At 37.4% G+C, this 23122-nt stretch overlaps 1 protein-coding gene across 3 annotated transcripts in view; it reads right to left on the reverse strand.

Moving 5' to 3' along the window:
* The window catches only part of ATAD2B (ATPase family AAA domain containing 2B), a 160539-nt gene that overhangs the window by 135296 nt on the left and 2121 nt on the right, over positions 1 to 23122 (reverse strand). For all 3 annotated transcript variants that reach the window (XM_035000670.1, XM_035000669.1, XM_035000668.1), the window contains exon 2: positions 3370 to 3521. In XM_035000670.1, the coding sequence (XP_034856561.1) occupies positions 3370 to 3521 (152 nt within the window). The remainder of the gene's footprint in view (positions 1 to 3369; positions 3522 to 23122) is intronic.

The following is a 23122-nucleotide window of genomic DNA, read 5'->3' on the forward strand; positions in this document are numbered from 1 at the left end:
ATTTTATGTGCCTCAGCAGTTTAACAAGTGGTTACATTTCTGCCTAACCTCACTACTCTCTTATCATCTGACCACAAAACAAAATTTTCATGCATACTACATTTAAGTGTACAGTTAGTCTTATCAAAGATTTAATTTTAGGGCGCCTCGGTGGCTCAGTCGTTAAGCATCTGCCTTCAGCTCAGGTCATGATCCCAGGGTCCTGGGATCGAGCCCCACGTCTGGCTCCCTGCTCAGCGGGAAGCCTTTTCCTTCTCCCTCTGCTTGTGTTCCCTCTCTCACTGTGTCTGTCAAATAAATAAATAAAATCTTTAAAAAAAAAAAGATTTAATTTTGTCTGTATCTTAGAGCATGTGTTTCTATTATTCTAGAGACATTAAGTGCATGTCACATTCTCTAGGGTGCCTCCTCCAACAACACAGACAGACATGTGTGCACACGTACGCACACACAGCATCCCAGTTCAATAAATGTCTAGTAGCTAAATAAATACCAGCTGACAAAAATGGGATTCTTTACTCAAAATATTTGTAAGCTACAATAGCTATCTAGGCTAGCATGGATATTTGTGAATTTCTACATATAAGATAAAGAATATATAGTAAAATTTTTAACCAAAAAAAACCCTTATTTTATAAAAAATTATAATTATGTTGATAAACTTGAGCCTTTAAATATATAAGCCCCAATTTCTCCCCAAAAGAAAACTCATAATCTATTTCAAATCATTTATGAAAACTTCAAACTTCTAGTTCCACTTTTACCTCTATCTTCATCCAATTACCGAGCTCTCAAAGTTATTTCACCAATCAACAGTAATTAAAAAAAAAAAAAAAAATTAGGGCGCCTGGGTGGCTCAGTTGGTTAAGCGACTGCCTTCGGCTCAGGTCATGATCCTGGAGTCCCTGGATCGAGTCCCGCATCGGTCTCCCTGCTCAGCAGGGAGTCTGCTTCTCCCTCTCCCGCTCCCCCCTCTTGTGCTCTTTCTCTCTCTCAAATAAATAAATAAAATCTTTAAAAAAAAAAAAAAAATTAGCAGTCTTGGGGAGCCTGGATGGCTCAGTCAGTTAAGTGTCCCACTCTTGATTTCAGCTCAGGTCATGATCTCAGGGTTGTGAGATTGAGCTCTGGGTCCGGCTCTGCGCTGGGGGTGGATCTTGCTTAAGATTATCTCTCTCCTACATTGTATGTTAACTAATTGAATTTAAATTTTTTAAATGACATAATATTTAATTTAATTTAATTTTAAAAAGATTCTCTCTCTCTCATTCCCCCTCTGTCCCTCCCCACCTGCCTGAAAAAATTTAAAAATTAAAAATTTAGCAGTCTTTACAAAGTCCTTTAGGATTCATTATTTTTCAGTGAATACTAACTCTTATCTATATTCACTTTCCCCAAAATGAATTACATTTGTAACAAAGCATTTTTGTGAAAGAAGCTTAATAATTTTACTTTAGATGCTCATAAGACCTTAGGATTACCAAAATAAAGGAATCGAGATTCTCAGGCTCATGACATAAAAACAAACACAAGCTTCCAAATAAATCCTGATTTTTGTATTTATACTATCTCAAAATCTAAAATATTTTTAACTACAAGCTTTCCTCAAAATTCAATTCTGTTGAATCTAATAATAGTTCAAATGGTGTCTTCTTTTCAGGTCATCTGAAACACCAGAACATTCTAACAGTGTGGCACTTACATTACTAGATGAAAATTAAACTCAAAAAAACTTTTCAAATTGTTATTCTTCTGCCAAAATATAAATAATAAATTGTTAGTATTCATTATTTCTTAAGCTTTTTATTCAAAATGTACTTAGTATTTTTTTAATAAGGAGTATCACACTAAGGCACCTAAATGAAGCAAAATTCTCTCCCCAAAACAATTTTTGAGGCTTTTTTTATACAAAAGACATAATCAAGATCAATTACACAAAGACCTTCTGAGCGGCCAAGATGAAGACAATCAAGTGCCCACCATATACTCAAACTGTTAAAATTATCTTACAGTGAAAGGTAAAACTTTGACACTAAAAGAACAATTTTAAGGAACATTTATCTAGAAAAAGAAGCCTGATTCATTCATTTAATAAATATAGGATACAGATTACAACAGGTAGATCAAGTCTAGAAGTGTAATTAAAGGGCAGTACTCATTTTAAGTAACATCATTATAGTGACCTGGATCTGTTTTATCTCACAGATGAATGAGTGTGGGAAAAGAAAAATCAACAGGCTATGATTCAAGATTTTCCTACTTAGCTACCAGACAATGCAAAATAAAAAACTTATAGTAAGTGGTGCATCTTCTGGAACGTACTGAAATAGGTAAGACTCTTCAGGGACTAATACATGTATACTGCCTATCAAAGTCTATATAACCCCAAGATTTTTTTTTTCCACTAAAAAGTAACAGTATCCAGGGGCGCCTGGGTGGCTCAGATGGTTAAGCATCTGCCTTTGGCTCAGGTCATGATCTCCTTCATGGAAGGACTCCTAGCTCAGCGGGGAGTCTGCTTCTCCCTCTCCCTCTGCTCCTCCCCCCGGCTTGTGCTCTCTCTGTCTCTGTCTCTCTCTCAAATGAATAAATAAAAATCTTTTAAAAAATATTAAAAAAAAAAAAAAGAATAACAGTATCCAGAATTTACCTATACATATAAAATCAGATAATTTTTTAAATACTTCAAGGAGGAAAGAAACCAAAGGATTTCCCTTTTACTTTTGTTTGTAGTCAGCGCATCATCAGCACTTCTACATCAAAGATTGGAGAAAAGAGAAGCTAAGAATTGAGTTCAAAGTTTAAATCCTTTCTGTGTGTGTGCCTATCTTAGCTACATTAAATTATTATTATTTACTTTGGTAAGTGTGTAAAAGTTTTCCTGATACATACCGAGCCAAACCCAAAGCAAATTTAAACTGACAACAAGCAGACAAATGAAAAGATTTCTTTAAAAATTAATTTTTATTTTATTACATGTTAGTATATCAATTCAAGTATAATATTTAATAATTTTAAAAAGGGGAGATTTTACTTTATTTTCAAATAAAAATGTACTTCTAACCAAATATCTTTATTTAAAACTTCCAGGAGTGTAAGTATGTACGCATATTCAAGACCTATCGAAATCCTTATTCTTTTAGTAATAATAGTTTCTATTATATACTACATATTTTTATATAACAAATATATTTTATGTGATATTTAGAAAAAATAAAAACACATACAAAATCATAAAACAAGTTTAAAAATTGATAAGTATTTCTAGACAATAGTGGCTTTACAATTTAAGAAAATTAGCATTAATATGAGCCCTGAATCATATCAAATAATTCATGAAAAAACAGTGGATGAGTTCTCACTTCTCACCTGGCCTGTCCAGTTGATATGTTCCATTCCTCTCGCTGACCAGTACCTCGTGATTTTGATTTGTCTTTGCAAACAGAATCAGGTTGTTTCAAAGTGCGTTTGGCTGGAGGAGACACATGGCTATCACTTAAACTACCATCAACTTCAGCTTTCTGAAAGACAGTTAAAAATGAATTTATTATTCCTCTTAAAACACTGAATTCCTAAATTCTTGATAAAGTATTTATTCAACCAATAAATATTTACTAAATGAATCACTCTGTAAGTATAGCAAATGTAATAATCTGTAAATACAGAAACAAGGGAGTTAGATTACAGCTATAATCAGAAAAGTATAGAGTTTGTTGTTTTACAATAGTTTCAAGCCTACATTTATCTGTGCATGAATAATAACATACATGTGTACACCAAGGTTTCTAATTCTAATTCTACACCTTAAGTTTCTTTCCAGACTTTCCGCTTACATGTTTGTAAAACTCTTCTCAAGGAGAAACATGGCTTCCATTATCTTCAATACATTTATTTGCTTTTTTAAACAAATTAATAATTTGTTTAAAATAACCAATTTCTCAACCAGAGACCTCCAACCATCACATTTCCATTATTCCCTCTCCAGCCACATGTCCTCAGACTAAGAAAGGTCAGTATCCGCACAGCAGCTCTCCTCTTTACCACTCAGTTCATTGGATATTGGGCAAGTGGGTAAGAGAGCAGAGGGAAGATGAACCTTTACTTTAGAGATGATTTAATTCAATGCTAATACTTAATCACTTGATATTATAGATCAGTATTTCAAAGGTATATATGATCATTTTCAATATGCTACCAAATAAAGTTTTATTTCCTTTTATACAAACTTAAGAAAAATATAAGAAATATCCTTTTCATAATGCACATTTCTAAATCCTATTTTCCCAAAGCAAGACAACTACATTACACAAATAACTAGTCAAAATGTAGCCATTAGCAAACAAACTTAAGAAATACTTGTAATAGGGGCGCTGGACTGGCTCAGCTGGTAGAGCATATGACTCTTGATCTCAGGGTCTTGAGTTCAAGCCCCATGTTGTACTTAGAGCTTACTTTTAAAAAAAAACAAACAAAAACTTGTAATACTGTATATGTTTAAACGTAGCCAAGTATAACATATAGATTTAACAGTTCACTTACTAAAAAATATTTTACAAAAAAGACCAATTTCTAATTTTGTGGTGTTAATACAATTTGCCATGAGCTAGTTTTAAAGCCACAAGACCACATTCATACTAAAAAACACAAAGGGAAAAACTACTAGATATTCAAACATCAGTGTCTATAATTAAGAAAAATAAATATATTAGTTTTTTTTGTATGTATACATATACAATACATATATATATTGTACATATAGATACATTTTTTGTATATATAACATACAGCATCACTTATTAGTTTAAATCACTAGGAAAAACTGGTTAGCTACTTCCAACTATCCTCAGTAGAGGAGGAAAAACTATTTAAGATGCAATTCAATCAGGGCGCCTGGGTGGCTCAGTTGTTAAGCGTCTGCCTGCGGCTCAGGTCCTGATCCCAGAGTCCTGGGATCGAGCCCCGCATCGGGCTCCCTGCTCAGCGGGAAGCCTGTTTCTCCCTCTGCCACTCCCCCTGCTTGTGTTCCCTCTCTCGCCGTGTCTCTCTCTGTCAAATAAATAAATAAAATCTTAAAAAAAAAAAAAAGATGCAATTCAATCATGTAATAGTACTTTATCAATAAATATGCTTACTGTACTTAACAAATGAGTGCTTTTTTTAAAATGCACTATTTCAAAAAAAGAAGAAGAAGGTAGCAGGAGGGGAAGAATGAAGCGGGGGAAATCGGAGGGGTAGATGAACCATGAGAGACGATGGACTCTGAAAAACAAACTGAGGGTTCTAGAGGGGAGGGGGGTGGGAGGATGGGTTAGCCTGGTGGTGGGTATGGAGGAGGGCACATTCTGCATGGAGCACTGAGTGTTATGCACAAACAATGAATCATGGAACACTACATCTAAAACTAATGATGTAATGTATGGGGATTAACATAAGAATAAAAAATTTTTTAAAAAAAGTAACAAAAACCTAAAAAAAAATAAAATAAAATGCACTATTTCGGGGCACCTGGGTGGCTCAGTCAGTCAAGTGACCCACTGGATTTCGGCTCAGGTCGTGATCCATTTTGGGATCAGGCTGCCTCAGGTTCTACACTCAGTAGGTTGCCTGCTTCTCTTTGTCTCCTCCTCTCCCGCTGCCCCTCCCCCCTCACTGTCCAGCTCTAAAATAATAAATCTTAAAATTGCACTTAATTTCACTTCCTCAGGCTCTTGCCTTCTCCAACCCCCACCCTTTAATGGAGTACATTAATGAGCCCAACATCACATGGCTAACGAATGACTGACAGAACTAGAGAAAAAAAAAATTAGTTCCTGCCATTCCTAATATATAATAGTCCTCTTTCTATTATCTCAAACACTCCACCTTAGAAATTTATAAAAATACTAAGGTTAAAGTGTGTCTTAATTTTGTTTTGTTTTGTTTTGTTTTTTTAAAGATTTATTTATTTATTTATTTATTTGAGAGAGAGAATGAGAGAGAGCACATGAGAGGGGGGAGGGTCAGAGGGAGAAGCAGACTCCCTGCAGAGCAGGGAGCCCAATGCGGGACTCGATCCAGGGACTCCAGGATCATGACCTGAGCCGAAGGCAGTCGCTTAACCAACTGAGCCACCCAGGCGCCCCTAAAGTGTGTCTTAAAGGTCATCCAACTCAACTACTCATCCAAGACTTGATTACTCTCTACATTTGTCATTCAAATGTGCTCCACCCCAGACTATCCAATCAGAAAACATTTTTTTATAAGATCCCCAGGTGATTCTTGTGCACATGTCTGAAAAGCATTATATAACGTACTCAATAAGCAGTCACTGAGGAAGCAATGGCATGTGTTCTAAACTAAGGCATCTTTGTGAATACAGAAACTGATACCTGTGAACTTCTTCACCAATTTAGACAGACCAGGCCAGCATTACTCCTCCTGATCAAATCCTATCACTCACCCTTCAAGACCCATATTTTCCAGGGTGCCTGGCTGGCTCAGTTGGTAAAATGTGCAACCCTTAATCTCAGGGTCGTGAGTTCAAGCCCCATAGTGAGCACTGAGCTTACTTAAAGAAAAAAAAAGAAAAAAGACCCATCTTTTCTTAAAATCTTACCTGAAGGATCTAATCTTATCTAAATTGACCTTTTTCCTCTACTAGCTGCAACTCTATTATACGTTTTTGGCACTTGATTATATTCTACTACAGTTATTACATAACTCTTTGACTATCAATTTAAATGAGTCTGTAGGATTTTTAAAAATATTTATTTAGGTAATCTCTACACCCAACATGGGACTCAAACTCACAACCTTGAGATCAAGAGTCGCATGCTCTTCCAACTGAGCCAGCCAGGTGCCCCAAGTTTGTAGGCTTATTTATTGATCATTCTCTCATATTGTACTAGCTTTTTTCAGTTCCATTCAGGAGTGTCTCTCGAAGTGTTATTCACATACTACCTGAATCAGAACTCACCTGATTTCTCATTTAAAGAAACATAACCTGCTAAACCAGAATCTCTGGAGTTGGGATATTTTTAACAAGGGCCTCCAAATGATTCTTAGTACCCAAAAGTTTGAGGACTTCTAGCATATAATACAATTATGAGTCACATTATCCCAACTGCTGCACTATTCTGTTGTATTTTTCTTATTTTGGTAGGGTTTCAATTTGGACTTGACTCTATGACAGAGATCTCAAAGTAAGTAACACTACAAAAAGCTCCTTCCCTCCAAAGAAATCTAGGGATTTAAGTAAAGCAAATAACCAAAATGTAAATACATACAAATTACTTACTTCAGCACCATTTAATTAATGCCAAGCTTTAGGAAAGCTTTTACCTACAAACCTGTGTACTAACAGTTCTCCTTTAATAGGATGATCATAATGCTCAACTTTAACTTTTTCATCTTCAAAGCATTTTACTAGTTAATTATAACCTAACCCTTTGAGGGAAGGCGTTGCCAGTTTCAGAACAAGGATACTTAAGAGAGATTACGCAAGCTACCCACAGTCATTTAGCAATTTGTGTCAGAGTGATTACAATCCATGAGTAAGAAAGGCATCTTAGACTAGGGAATAATTTCATTTAACAAACATTTATTGAGGAGCCTACTGTGTACTTAAGACTTGGGAGGACAATGGTAAAAAAGATTAGACCTAGTTGAACTCAATACACAATCTACTGGGTTGACAGTCACAATGACAATATATGGCATATTACAGTAAGTACCATAAAAGTACACAACTCTCTGAAAACAAAAACAAAAAACGGTAACTGCCAGTAGAGATGAACAAAGATATCATAAATGATGAGGACTTTATTTTGTAAAAACATAATAATGGAGCACAAAGAGTGGTCAGAGGAACATGATTCAAAGATAAGTTCCAAAAGAAGTGTAATAGTAATAGTTCCAAATGCCACAGAAAATAAAAGTACAATGAAAACATAAAGTCATTCCCACCTAAATGACTTTTTACTCTAAATTCTAACCTTAAAAATAGTTAATTTTTCCAAGTAGCAAAAATCATTTTCTCCTTGAGTCTTAAAGTGCCTTAAGCCATACTCATCAGCTACTACAAATACTAGCCACTATTCTACCACAAGTTTCATAAAGCCAGGCAAAAGAACTTGAGAATAACAAAGCAGAGAAGAATTTATGCTACTCTAATTTTTAGGGAAGACTTCCTGCCCAGATGAGAATTTGTCAGAAATCTAGAATCTGGGTTTTAATGTGAAGACAAAAAGGATATATCCAAGTATAACATTAAAAAATGAGAAAATCAAGGAAATAAGTGAATTAGCCAACCATGAGATTAATCTGAGGCTTGATGATGGCCTCATGTAGAATTGTGGAAGTAGAAAATAAGAAACTGATTCCAGAAAGCAGAATAACTGAGAAATTAGTGACGCCAGCATTCAAATAAGCACAATAACCGCAGGTGTAAAAGTGGTTGTTATTTTTTAGTGGGTATGGAGGGGAAGCCAGGAGACAGATTTTAAAGGAAGAAGTGTAATGGTGAATTCTAATTTCAAAGTTAGGTTTAGAATTCTAGCCAGAAATGTAGGGAGACAGCTATCAGGCTGTGGGAAATGCAGCTCTGAGACAGAGTGAGGTGAGGACTAGAGATAGATATGACACGGGAATAGAAGGATCATAGGTAAGGGGCGTCTGGGTTGGTTAAGTGTCTGACTTCAGCCCAGGTCGTGATCTCAGGCTCTTGGGATCCAGGCCCAAGTGGGGCACCACATTCAGCAGGGAGTCTGCCTCCCCCTCTGCCTTTCCTCCCCCATGCGCTCCTGCATGCACTCTCTCTCAAATAAATAAAATCTTTTTTAAATTTTTAAAAGACGGGGGGCGCCTGGGTGGCTCAGTTGGTTAAGCGACTGCCTTCGGCTCAGGTCATGATCCTGGAGTCCCTGGATCGAGTCCCGCATCGGGCTCCCTGCTCGGCAGGGAGTCTGCTTCTCCCTCTGACCCTCCTCCCTCTCATGCTCTCTGTCTCTCATTCTCTCTGTCTCAAATAAATAAATAAAATCTTTAAAAAAAAAAAATTTTTAAAGACGGATCATAAGTAATACACAGAATGAAAAAACAGAAAGCAGAAGTAAAAATCTTAAAAAGGCCTACATTCAATCGAAGAGCAGACAGGATTTTGTATAAACTAGAGAAAAATATATAGCATCTCACTAAAACAGGGAAGTGGAAGTTTGTTCCAAAACAACTAAATGGGAAAAAAGCTGATAAACCTGTGGATTGGTAATTGGGATGTCACTATAACTTCTGATAGGGCAAATTCTCCAAAACGCAGGATAGAAATCACTAGGGGAAGAACTGAGTGAGCAGTGAGAAAATACAGGTGATGACTACAGAGCTATTATAGGAAGTGTCAGTGTGAAAAAAGATGAGACAACAGTCTAAAGAGGTTACAAAGTCAAAAAAGTCAGGGAAGAATTTTTTTTCTTTTTTTTTTTTTAATGCCCCCTTTATTTTTTTCTTAAACTCTACTCCCAACGTGGGGCTCTAACTCATGACCCCAAGAGTCAGGTGCTCTATCAACTGAGCCAGCCAGACACCCCAACTCTTGGTTTTGGCTCAGGTCGTGACCTCAGGGTCCTGAGATTGAGCCCTGCGTCTGCCTCTGTGCTCAGTGTGGAGTCTGCTTAAGATCCTCTCTCCCTCTCCCTCTACCCCTCTCTTTCTCTCTCTCTTAAATAAATCTTTAAAAAAAAAAAAAGATAAAAATAAAAACTAAAAGATGATATGGTTTCTTATAAATAGAAGGAACCACAGAAGAGAATAAAATAAAACTTTAGGGGCGCCTGGGTGGCTTAGTCGGTTAACTGTCTTGCCTTCAGCTCAGGTCGTGATCCCAGAGTACTGGGATCAAGCCCCACGTTGCATCCGGCTCTGCTCAGCAGGGAGTCTGCTTCTCCCTCTGCCTCTCCCCATGCTTGTGCTCTCTCTCTCTCTCTCTGTCAAATAAATAAATAAACTCTTTTTAAAAAATAAATAAAATAAAACTTTAAAGAGTAAGACAACTGATGAGAAAAAGATCCTCAAAGAGACAAAAAATAAACAAAACAGAAACATTATCACCCAGGTTAGATCAAAAAGTGTATGTGTACCATCAATCTTTTCCAGTTTGCTATATAAGATAGTCCTTTTTTCTACCTTTTTTTTTTTTTTTAAAGATTTTATTTGACAGATAGTGACAGCAAGAACACAAGCAGGGGGAGTGGGAGAGGGAGAAGCAGGCTTCCCGCTGAGCAGGGAGCCCGATGCGGGGCTTGATCCCAGGATCCTGGGATCATGACCTAAGCAGAAGGAAGACGCTTAACGACTGAGCCACCCAGGCGCCCCTCTACCTTTTTTAAAAATAATTACTCCTGCTTTCATGAGAAAGCTTAGAAGAGCAATTTCTTTTTCTTTCATCTGTTACCATGACTGCAGAAAACAAACCACACTGTTATTTATTTGCTTAGGGCCAATGCTATTCCACAAAGTCCTAAAACTTCAGGCTCACAAAAGATCCTAAATTTTCCTCAAATATCCCAAGAGCAATGGCTTACTAGTTTAAGATTTCTAAACAAGAATGAATGTATGAAAGGATATACAAAGAGACAAAAATATATACAAGTGAGCTGAGGAACTGTAAAAAAAAAAAAAAAGTCTATTATAATTTAAGATACATTTTTCTTCATGGAAAATAATTTTTAATCTGAAAATAATACATTACTTAAAATAAGAAAGAGACATAGGTACAGAAAAATGCCACAGACTTAAATGTTGCACAGGACCAGTCTCATATATATAGCAGCACTACCACTGTAATTAAAAACTACTATTCACCTCATAAGACTGTTCAGAAAACCAGGTGAGGTAGTAGAAGTAACAAATATTACACCTACAGCCTGACAGTGGATACAGTCTCAAGTAAGGGCACTTGCCTGACTTTGTAGGATTAGTATAACTCTATAATCTTATTAAATTCTCTTTAGTGAATTCATTCGTTTCACAAACAAAATTTATTAAGCACCTATTATTGTGTTAGATACTAAAGATACTTGATGACAAGATAGTCTCTGCTCTTCAAGAAAGTTAAAGCCTAACTCCTTAATTCAGCCAGTAAAAGGTATATAAAAACTTAATAGTTCTGAGTATTGGGGAGTGGGATGCATATTGATTTAAACTGTTTAGAGAACAATCTGGAAAAACCCATAAAAATTTAAAATACATATGCCTTTGACCCACTAATTCCACTTCACCTATTTAAAAAAATAAAGGCCGGGGCTCCTGGGTGGCTCAGTCATTAAGAGTCTGCCTTCGGCTCAGGTCATGATCCCAGGGTCCTGGGATCCAGCCCCACATCGGGCTCCCTGCTCAGAGGGAAGCCTGCTTCTCCCTCTCCCACTCCTTCTGCTTGTGTTCCCTCTCTCCCTGTGTCTCTCTCTGGCAAATAAATAAATAAAATCTTTTAAAAAAATAAATAAAATATTTTGTCAAAGAGCTAAGACCAAGAGTCTTGCGTATTCCTTTATATTCAGTGTCTTATCTGGTACACAGAGTTACTCAATTAACGATATTAAAGAATTTTAAAACAAAATTTCCTGGGGCACCTGGCTGGTTCAGTCAGGAGAGCATGCAACTTGAGCTCAGGGTCGTGAATTCAAGTCCAAAGTTGGGTGTAGAGATTACTCAGAAAAGAAAGGAAAAGAAAAGAAAGAAAATTTCCATTTTCAATTGAACTGCTGCTTCTAAATAATTGTATGCTCAGATGGTGCAGCAACTCTGGAAAACAGTATGGAGGTTCCTCAAAAAGTTGAAAATAGAGCTACCCTACAATCCAGCAACTGTACTACTGGGTATTTACCACAAAGACACAAATGTAGTGATCCGAAGGGGCACCTGCACCCCAGTGTTTACAGCAGCAATGTCCACAAGAGACAAACTATGGAAAGAGCCCAGATGTCCATTGACAGATGAATGGATAAAAATGTAGTACACACACAGACACACACACACACAATGGAATATTACACAGCCATCAAAAAAGTGAAATCTTGCCATTTACAACAATGTGGATAGAACTAGAGGGTATTATGCTAAGCAAAGTAAGTCAATCAGAGAAAGACAACTATCATATGATCTCACTGATATGTAGAATTTAAGAAACAAGCAGAGTACCATAGGGGAAGAGAGGAAAAAATGAAAAAAGATGAAACCAGAGAGGGAGACAAACCCTAAGAGACTCTTAATCATAGGAAACAAACTGAGGGTTGCTGGAGGGGAGGAGTGTGGAGGGATGGGGTAATTGGGTGATGGACAACTGGGGAGGGTATGTGTTGTGACGAGCACTGGGTATTATATAAGACTGACGAAACACAGACCTGTACCCCTGAAACAAATAATACATTATATGTTAACTAATTGAATTTAAATAAATTTTTTTAAAAAACAGAAAACAAAACAAAACAAAAACAAAAACCTTCCAGGGAAGTTTCAGAGGAGGGCCCAAGGGCTGGATGCTCCAAAACATGCCACTCTGGCATATTATTTTAAATAAAAGTTACTTAAGAAACCAATCAGGGCGCCTGGGTGGCTCAGTTGGTTAAGCGTCTGCCTTCGGCTCAGGTGGTGGTCCCAGGGTTCTGGGATCGAGCCCAGCATAGGGCTCCCCGCTCAGCGGGAAACCTGCTTCTCCCTCTCCCACTCCCCCTGCTTGTGTTCCCTCTCTCACTGTGTCTCTCTCTGTCAAATAGATAAAATCTTAAAAAAATAAAAATAAAGGGCGCCTGGGTGGCTCAGTTGGTTAAGCGACTGCCTTCGGCTCAGGTCATGATCCTGGAGTCCCGGGATCGAGTCCCGCATCAGACTCCCTGCTCGGCGGGGAGTCTGCTTCTCCCTCTGACCCTCCTCCCTCTCATGCTCTCTCTCATTCTCTCTCTCTCAAATAAATAAATTAAAAAAAATAAAAAATAAATAAAAATAAAAATAAAAATAAAGTAAAATAAAATAATTGTATGCTCTTGAGCAACTATCACTTCCCCTCAATTCTTCCATCTAATAAATTTGGAAACCGAATTAGAATAGTAAAAACTAAAATATGAAAATTAAATTAAAATTCTAAATTTTAAAGTATTTTTAAATTTTTAACAAAGAATCCACCCACCAGCTCATGAATTTATGCTGCCATCTCATTTGTGCACATCTGTTAATGAAGCTCCTCCTGTTTCTACACAAACTTTTTAAATTTTTACAATGTGTCATTGATTAAAAAAGAAGTATAGCTCTGCAATGGGGTTTGGTTTTTTAAAAGTAGCTTCCTTTAACTTGCACAATCATGCACACAACCATAACACACATCCTGAGTGTGAACGCTGGAGTATACTCTAGTTAAAGGGTCTTAACAAGCTGTAAAGGAAATGAACATTTATCAAGCAACTGCAGTGCTTTATCCCAAGAAATGGGCCACTTAACACATGGACACCAAAATAGTCAACAGGAGTCAGCCACAAGAAGGACCAAGTAGCTCAAGTAACTGAAAGTTTTTTTACTCAAGTAACTGTCAGTAAATTTCTCCAGTAGGCCATCCAAAGTGCTTAAAAACAGTTTGCTTAATTATCAATTTAGGGACAAAATTTTTCTAGGTGCCAACATCTGAATAATATGAGTCCCAGAAGTAATATTTGAAGAAATGATAATTTTAAATTATCACTAAGAAATAATAAACTGAGGCAACTGGCTGGCTCAGTCAGAAGAGCATGAACTCATGACCTCACGAGCATGAACTCATGAGTTCAAGCTTTAGGTGTAGAGATTACTTAAAAATAATAAAATAAAATAGAAATGATAAACTGACCACAATCTTAAAAAGATGAAAAACCACAGACTAAAAGAGCTAAGATTGCCCAAAAAGGGTAAAGGAAAAACCGATGCCTAAAATTAGCAAAATGTATGCACAAAGACAAAAAAAATCTATAAGCTTCAAAAGAGAAAGAACACCTACAAAAGAATCAGACCAACATCAAACTTCAAGAGTAACACTAGACACAAGATGACAATAAAGTAATATTCTTTAAGTATTAAACCTAGAATTTTGTATTCAGCCAACTTTACTTAAATGAAAGAGCATAATGAAAATATCTTCAGCCACATAATGCCACAGAAAGTTTGTCAGAAAAAGTCCCAAACTGAAAATATTCTTGGAGGAAGTATTCACAAAAAAGAGAAATAAAAGATGACAATATGAAATATAAAAAGATAATCAAATTGATACCTTAGAAAAATTTATTCCTACTGGAAAAAACTAAAAATTAAAGAAAAAGACAAAGTACTTACATCCATAAAAAAGTAAGAACTAAAATTCTAGACAACACAGCACAGAGAGGAAGGTAGAACATTATAAAAGTATGTTAAACAGTATATAGTTAGAAAGAATACGGGCTCCTGGGTGGCTCAGTAGGTTAAGGGTCCATCTCTTGATTTCAGCTCAGGTCATGATCTCAGGGTCATAAGATCAAGCCCATCAACAAGCCCCCACACCCACACCTCCAACCCACCCCCACCCACCCACCCTCCAACCCACCCACCCCTCCAGCCTACCCCCCAACCCCCCAAACCCCCTGGAGACCCACGCTGGGCTCACTGGGTGCTAGGTGTGGAGCCTGCTTTAAAGTTTTATGACACCGAGATCAAGCCCCCAGGCGAGCTCTGTGCTGGGAGTGGAGCTGGCTTAAGATGCTCTCTCCCTCCCCCGCCCATTCTCTCTCTCTCCCACTCTTAAATAAATAAATAAATAAATAAATAAATAAATAAAATAAGATACAGTAAAATAAAATAATAAAACAAAATCAGAAGGTTCATAAATATGACCTACTAGATACTGTAACACTGCATCCCCAATTGCAAAATCCACATTCAAGTGTACACATTTACCAAAACTAACCATAAATAAGGTAACAAAAATAAATCAGAACAAATTTCAAAAGACTGAAATCATATGGAGTATGTCCCCTGAACATAGTGGTATGAAACTAGAAATGATTAACAAAAAGATAATTAGAAAATAAATGTCCACTGTTTGAAAAAGTAAACAATATACTTCTTGACAATCATTGAATTAAGAATAAAGCAGGAAAGAAATTAGAAACAATTCTAAAATAAAAAGTTTCTTTAAAAAGATATATAGAGGGGCGCCTGGGTGGCTCAGTCAGTTAAGCGGCTGCCTTCAGCTCAGGTCATGATCCCGGAGTCCTGGTATCGAGTCCCGCTTCAGGCTCCTTGCTCAGCAGGGAGCCTGCTTCTCCCCTGCCTGCCATTCCCCCTGCTTGTGCTTGCTCTCTGTCTCTCTCTCTCACTTTCTCTGTTAAATAAATAAATAAAATCTTTTTAAAAAAATAAAAATAGAGAGAGAGAGGGGCTCCTGGGTGGCTGAGTCGGCTGGGCATCTGCCTTCGGCTCTGGTCATGATCTCAGGATCCTGGGATCGAGCCCGGGGCTCCCTGATCAGCGGGGAGCCTGCTTCTTCCTCTCCCTCTGCCACTCCCTCCGTGTTCTCTCTCACTCACTTTCTCTCTCAAATAAATAAATCTTAAAAAGAAAATTAAAAAATAAAATAAATATAAAAATACATAGAGGGATGCCTGGGTGGCTCAGGCGGTTAAGCATCTGCCTGCAGCTCAGGTCATGGTCCCAGCGACCTGGGATGGAGTCCTGCACTGGGCTCCTTGCTTAGCGGGAGCCTGCTTCTCCCTCTGCTGCTCACGCACACGCTCTATCTCTCTCCCTCTCTGACAAATAAAATCTTTAAAAAAATAAAGCTTTAGGGGCACCTGGGTGGCTCAGTCGTTAAGCGTCTGCCTTCAGCTCAGGTCATGATCCCAGGGTCCTGGGATCGAGCCCCACATCGGGCTCCTTGCTCAGCGGGAAGCCTGCTTCTCCCTCTCCCACTCCCCCTGCTTGTGTTCCCTCTCTCGCTGTCTCTCTCTCTGTCAAAAAACAAATAAAATCTTTAAAAAAATAAAAAAATAAAAAATAAATAAAGCTTTAAAAATAAATAAATATATGGGGTGGGGGGGGCTCCTGGCTGGCTCACTCAGTAGAGCATGCAACTCTTGATTCTGGAGTGATTAGTTCAAGCCCCAGGTTGGGTATAGAACTTACTTAAAAAAAATTAAACTAAACTAAAATAAAATACACAGACATATATATACAACAGGAAGATTTGAACAACAAAAAAATTAGGTAAAATCCTAACATGAGACAAGAGAGGCCACCTGGGTGGCTCAGGGGTTAAGTATCTGCCTTCAGCTCAGGTCATGATCCCAGGGTCCTGGGATCGAGTCCTGCATCAGACTCCCAGCTCAGCAGGGAGTCTGCTTCTCCCTCTGTCCCTCAGACCCCCACTGGTGCTTGCCGGCATGTGTGCACTTTCTCTTGCAAAAATAAGTAAATAAAATCTTTAAAAAAAGAGAGAGACAAGAGATTTAAGTATCAAGTAATCAATAAATCCACACTATAGTATTTCCATCTCCTAATGTTTTCCATCATATATATTTTTCTACACAAAATAAAAAAATATACATTTTTCTCAAGCATACAGAACACTCACCAAAACTGACAGTATATTAGGTCACAAGGAAAGCATCAAATTCCACAAGAGAAATATACAAACTAGGTTATGTGAGTGATGTTCCTTGCTCTTGGATTTATTATGAAGGTGCCAATTCTCTGAAAATTAATCTAGGAATCCAAATACTCTGCCATTCTCGCTGCAGCAGCATATATATCAAATACTTGCCCAATCAAAATTCTAGCTGGATCTTTTGAGGAATTCCATAATCCTTCCATAAAAGGAAATGTATATGTAAAGAATGAAGATCCTTGAAAATCTAAGTCAACTTTGAAAAAAAACAAAAAGGAGGAACTCGTTTTTTTAGGATATTAATATATTTATAAACCACAGTCATGAAAACCGTACGGTACTGCCACAAGAATAAACAGGCCAACAAAAAAGAATAGAGAGATCAGAGCAGAACATATACAGAAACTTGGCACATTATCAAGTGGCAGTACAAAGGACAGGTTGTCTAGAATAAAATAAACCAAAGATCTAAATAGGAAAAATTATTATGTGTGAAAAGGGTCATAATGTAAACATTATCCCTTACTATGGGACAAGAAGATTAAAAGCCACTGAAAACAAGAAAAATTAACAACTTCAGTAGAAAACAGAAAAATGGGCAAAAAATATTAACAGCATCTAGAGATAAATCAAAAAAATTACTACGGACATAAAGAGTTGTTCATAAAAGTAGTAACCAAAGAAAAGCAATTAAAAAGCCAGGTACTAACTAATGATGTACTATACATTGGCTAATTGAACATAATAAAAAATAAATAAAAATAAATAAAAATTCCATAAGAATCCTAAAAAAGAAAAAAGAAAAAAAAAAAGCTAGGTATTCCCAAATACTGGCAGGTGTCTGGGGATATAGGAACCCCTATAAACTACTCCTAGAAGCAGAGACCAGAGCAGCAAATGTGAAGTAATATTTAAGTACATGTATACTCTGTTCCACTCCTGGGTATCTCAAAGAAATTCCTATACCAAGTCCTCAAGGGACATTGCATGAGGATGTTAGCTGCAACATATAACATAAAAAGACTGCAATGCACAATTCCAGTGGGTGCCATTCACACAGACTGCAGTGTGAATGGTGCCTCCTTGACTTTTTGCAACATGGCAGTCCTGTAACAGTGAATAAAAGAGACAAAAATGCTTGCCCACAATGCACTTACATTTCAATGCAGTAGTACTTCATAAGTATTTATTGATTGAATGAAAGAACAAAGGAATAAGCAAGCCTCACCACCAAAGTTAGGTTGAATTTTCTCCAAGGTCCTGTCTAGCAAGATCAGAGAACATATCATTTATTTTATTTATTTGTCTGAGAGAGAGAGCATAAAAGAAAACATACACATTGATAAATATCGCCAAGCAGAGGGGAAAGATGGCAGCACAATATACCTCTACTGTAGACCACAATGCCCCAGACTTACTCTCTTTATAGGGATTTTTTATCCCCCAAGTCATCTTTACAATACTGCAAAATGATCTCTCCACAACATGTCTGTTCCTTTTCCTACACCCACACCATGAAATAAGGCAGCAAACAATTACTGAAAAATTGCTATCCAGTATTTCATATCCCTTTAGGCCACTATTCCCTCTTTTAGTCCTAATACAATCTAAGACACAACTCCAGATAGTCTAGTAAAAATCTGTCTATACACAGTATGTAGAGAATTTCTTGACTGTACAACAGCTGCCTTCTTTGCTTTTCCAGATATTTGTAGAAACTACTGATTGAACAGAATCAAAGAATAGTGATAAATACAGATGAGACAGTAAGATACACAAGTGGAGAAAACAGAACTAGATTTAAATATTAAATCCACTTATTACCTACTTGATATTACATATTACCTACTATTTATTACCTATTTGGTCTTCTACAGGCCATTTAACCTCTTTGACAATTCATTTCCTCAACTGTAAAATGGAGGTACCATCACCTGCCTTACAGGGTTTCTGGGATTAAATGAGACAGCATTAAACACCTGGCATGAAATGCTAAATAAACCTCTCCTTATTATGCTACCACCAATGGGCAGAAGAGCAAAATGCAACAAGTAAATACAGCTAAAGTAAAGACTGCCAACATGAAAATCATTTAAAATGAGGCATACTTGGGACACCTGGGTGGCTCAGTCTGTTAAGCGTCTGCCTTTGGCTCATGATCCCAGGGTCCTGGGATTGAGTCCTGCATCGGTTCCTTGCTCAGCAGGGAGCCTGCTTCTCCCTTTGCCTGCCACTCCCCCTGCTTCTGCACTCTCTCTCTGACAAATAAAATCTTAAAAAAAAAAAAAAAAATAGTAGACATAGTTTTTAAAAAAATAAATAAAATGAAGCATACTTTCCATTCATTCATTCAAAAATTATTTACTGAGCACTATGTTTGGCAGGCAATATTGTAGGCACTCAGGATATAGCTGTAAATATGACAATCTGTCTTTAAAGAACATCAAATATTTCCACTCAAAACACTGAATAAAGGATTAGAACTCATCCCATTGATTAACTATGTCATTCATTTAGTCCCTACTTGAATTGACTTGTCTTATTTGTAATTTCTTATATGTACACTATGTGTATACTTACACCCCTAAAAGTAGGGGCTGTGTTTTTTTTAATCTTCTATTCTCAAACACCAATTATCCTTATTTTCACAAAATAATCAGCTCCTTAACACGCTATTCATTAACAGAAATTTATTAAGCATCTTCTATGTGTCAGATGCTACACTAGGCCCTAGGCATACAGCAACTGAGGGAAAATAAGATACAGTGCCTACCCTCGTGAAGCTTACAGGCTATTCTAATAGAAAATTCTAGGATAGAATTTCTTTTTAAGTAAGCTCTACCCCCAACATGGGGCTTGAACTCATGACCCCGAAATCAAGAGTCTCATGCTCTCCCAACTACGCCAGCCAGGTACCCCCAAGGGAAAAAAACTTAACCAAAGGTATATATTCTACCCCCAGATAAAACTAGAATAACAATCTAAAAATGGAGTAAAAAGTCATACAAAATACAGTTCAAAAGCATCTGAAGTTTAGAATCTTAAAGCACATACTCAAAGTATCTAATAAATACAAATTACAGCCTAATAACTGTAATTTAGAATTTAGATGTCTTTTCCTGCTTCTCCCTCTGCCTGCCATTCTCCCACTAGTGCGCTCTCTCTGACAAATAAATAAAATCTTTTAAAAATATATTTTATTTATTTGAGAAGAGAGAGAATGAGCAGGGAGAGGGAGAAGCAGGCTCCCTGCTCAGGGAGCCCAATGCGGGGTTCAATCCCAGGACCCCAGGATCATGACCTGAGCCGAAGGCAGACAGATGCTTAACTAACTGGGCCACCCACCCAGGTACCCCTTTAGATGTCTTTTCTATCATTTGATACACATACAACGTACCTCTCTAAAACTGTCTAGCTTATATTTAAATACATTTTTTTTTAAAGATTTTATTTATTTATTTTGACAGAAAGAGCGAGAGAGGGAACACAGCGGGGAGGGGGGGGGAGAGAGAAGCAGGCTTCCCGCTGAGCAGAGAGCCCGACATGGGGCTCGGGGCTCGATACCAGGACCCTGGGATCATGACCCGAGCCGAAGGCAGATGCTTAACGACTGAGCCACCCAAGCGCCCCAATACTTACAACATTTTATGTATGGTTTTCCCCCCTAACTTTGTTTTTTGTTTTTTTTTTTTAAGATTTTATTTATTTATTTGACAGAGAGAGACACAGCGAGAGAGGGAACACAAGCAGGGGAAGTGAGAGAGGGAGAAGCAGGCTTCCCGCGGAGCAGGGAGCCCGATGCGGGGCTCGATCCCAGGACCCCAGGACCATGACCCGAGCCAAAGGCAGACGCTCAATGACTGAGCCCCCCAGGCGCCCCCCCAACTTTGTACTTTCATATAAGTTTTTATCCAAAAATCTCAAATGCCTTTTACTCAATAAGTCATTTTTCACAAAATCCTCCCATACCAGAGAGGCATAATATAAAATATTCCCAATAAAAGACCAAAACCCAAATATCAAATCAACTCAGTAGTGCACACAAATGAAATTTCATTGTGTATGTCTGAAAAGAAATGCCAAATATACAATTCAAAGTAGTACAGCACTTCTCTGAAGTGGATCCTTGAAGGAACAGGATCACTCCCCCTTCAGGTGAAGCCACTGGTTTGGTCCTTAGTTCTAACAAGTAGTAATCCTATCACCTGTCCAGCTGGTTTCCAGAGGCTATAGGTTTATCTATACTTAGGTATTTAGGACCTAACAAAGAATGAATGGTTACAAAGACTACTTGCCAGAAAAATTATTTAAGGAATTAATTAATATGCATTCACTTCTACAGGTGTTGTAAGTTTCATCTATGGCCTTAAAAACTGCAAGTCTGAATATCTAGACTACAGAAATGGCCAGTAATTAAATTTTTTAAAGTTGCATTTTCAGTTGGCTACCACAGATAATCCTATAAACTCCATAGCTGCTTTGGTTCAAAACTGTGACAGGGGACATTATTTAACACATTACTCAAGACCTTGATACATATAAGGAAAAACTTGCTCTACTCTGAAGGACTTCTGTTTTTCCCTACTCATCTGAGAGTTATATACATTATTACATTTTGCTCTCAGACTTCTTTTCCATGTTTAACCATCAACTTCTGCCACTCTGCTTGTATTATGTTGGTAAATGCATGGGTGTTGGAAAAGAGTAAGTACAAGGTGATAAAAGAGCATATTAAGGGGGCACCTGGGTGGCTCAGTTGGTTAAGGGTCCGCCTTCGGCTCAGGTCATGATCCCAGGGTCCTGGGATTGAGTCCCACATCTGGCTCCTTGCTCAGCGGGGAGTCTGCTTCTCCCTCTCCCTCCCCCTGCTCCTTCTCTCTCTCTCTCTCTCTCTCTCTCTCAGATAAATAAAATCTCTAAAAATAAATAGAGCATATTAAAGGACCCAGAGATTTTTTTAATGAAATTAAGATAAAGTAAGTTTACCTCTAAAGTTATTCAAAATATTTTGACCCTCTCGACTTAGATGTGGACTCAAAATGTACTATGTAACCTTCCCCAAAAGCACAAAAAGCTAGTGATGAAGCCAAAATCAAACAGGCCTAACAGAAGTAAAAAAAAGAGCTGAAATATTTTTCAAAAACTGCTTTCCAATTCTGTGAATATATTAGTTTGCTGAGAGTGACTCTTTGGTGGAGCAAATAAATGCTAGTTACTGATCATCATATTAACTGACCTAAAAGAGGTCAAACTTTATACCTACTAAACAAACAAAAAAAGCCAGTTATCAGAGTAATTACAATTAACTACCTAAGTCAGGTTGACATTTAAAAAGTGTGGGCACGGGGCGCCTGGGTGGCTCAGTCAGTTAAGCATCTGCCTTCGGCTCAGGTCATAATCCCAGGATCCTGGGATCAAGCCCTGCATCGGGGTCCCTGCTCACCGGGAAGCCTGCTTCTCCCTCTTCCTCTGCCCGTCCCCGTGCTTGTGGTCTCTCTCTCTCAAATAAATAAATAAAATCTTTAAAAAATAATAAAATAAAAAGTGTGGGTACAAGAAAATCATTGCAATAACCTACAGAATGTATCATATGTTTATTTCCCAATTCTACACATACTTGGGGAAAAGGCAAAATTACAGGCACAGCTCATGGTCCTATGGCTTTTTAAAGCAAATGAAGTAACTCTAAACACAGCGCATGAAATCTAAAAAGCATCCCGGGAGGTTGAGGGGAGTAGGGAGAGAAATCAGCATCAAGTGTAAAGTGAAGAACATAACAAAAGAAAAAAAAGGAGGACCTCCTCAATGATGTATCTTATAAAGAGGAATACATTTCTTCCTACAAAAATAAGAGTCTCCTAAAGCAACAGCACGAACAACCCCATTTTCCAACAAATAAGTCATTACAGACAGTAGCAAATGCCTAAAACTCCAAAGACACAGAGGGTGCCTATTTAAATACATGGGAAAGAATACTAAATTCTTGTAATTGATAAAACGAACTTGAGAGGAAGACCTTACCAGACTCAAATCAACCCACTTTAGAAATATATACAAAGAAATATACAGAAATTGCTTCATAAATATATATAGTCCATAAACAAATTCAGGATTATAACTTATCCTCCTTTAAAGGACCAGTCATAGGATTAGTAAATTTCTTCAATTTCTCAGAGAAAGCCATTAGATCATTCTATCATCTACTACAGACGGAAGATAAGTCTTAAAACTGAGAAACAAATATTTTAAAGTAAATCTTCATTAGCCTGTTATTTATGGCCTTTTAAAACATTTTAAAGGGATCCTTGAAACAAAGTTTCATTAGCATCCTTCTAGAAAAAGCTCTAATATCTTTCATTCCTCCAGCAATTTAAAAGCTACCAAACGTTCATTTCTACATTAGATTATTGATTCCTTGCCTTTTAACATCTCCATAACAGCTTCTTGACAAATTACTTCACCTTATTCCTTAGGGGGTAAGGACAGCATGATATC

This window comes from Mirounga leonina, unplaced genomic scaffold, assembly GCF_011800145.1.
Source record: "Mirounga leonina isolate KUSES-001 unplaced genomic scaffold, KU_Mleo_1.0 Mir_125, whole genome shotgun sequence".
Classification (NCBI taxonomy): Eukaryota; Metazoa; Chordata; class Mammalia; order Carnivora; family Phocidae; genus Mirounga; species Mirounga leonina.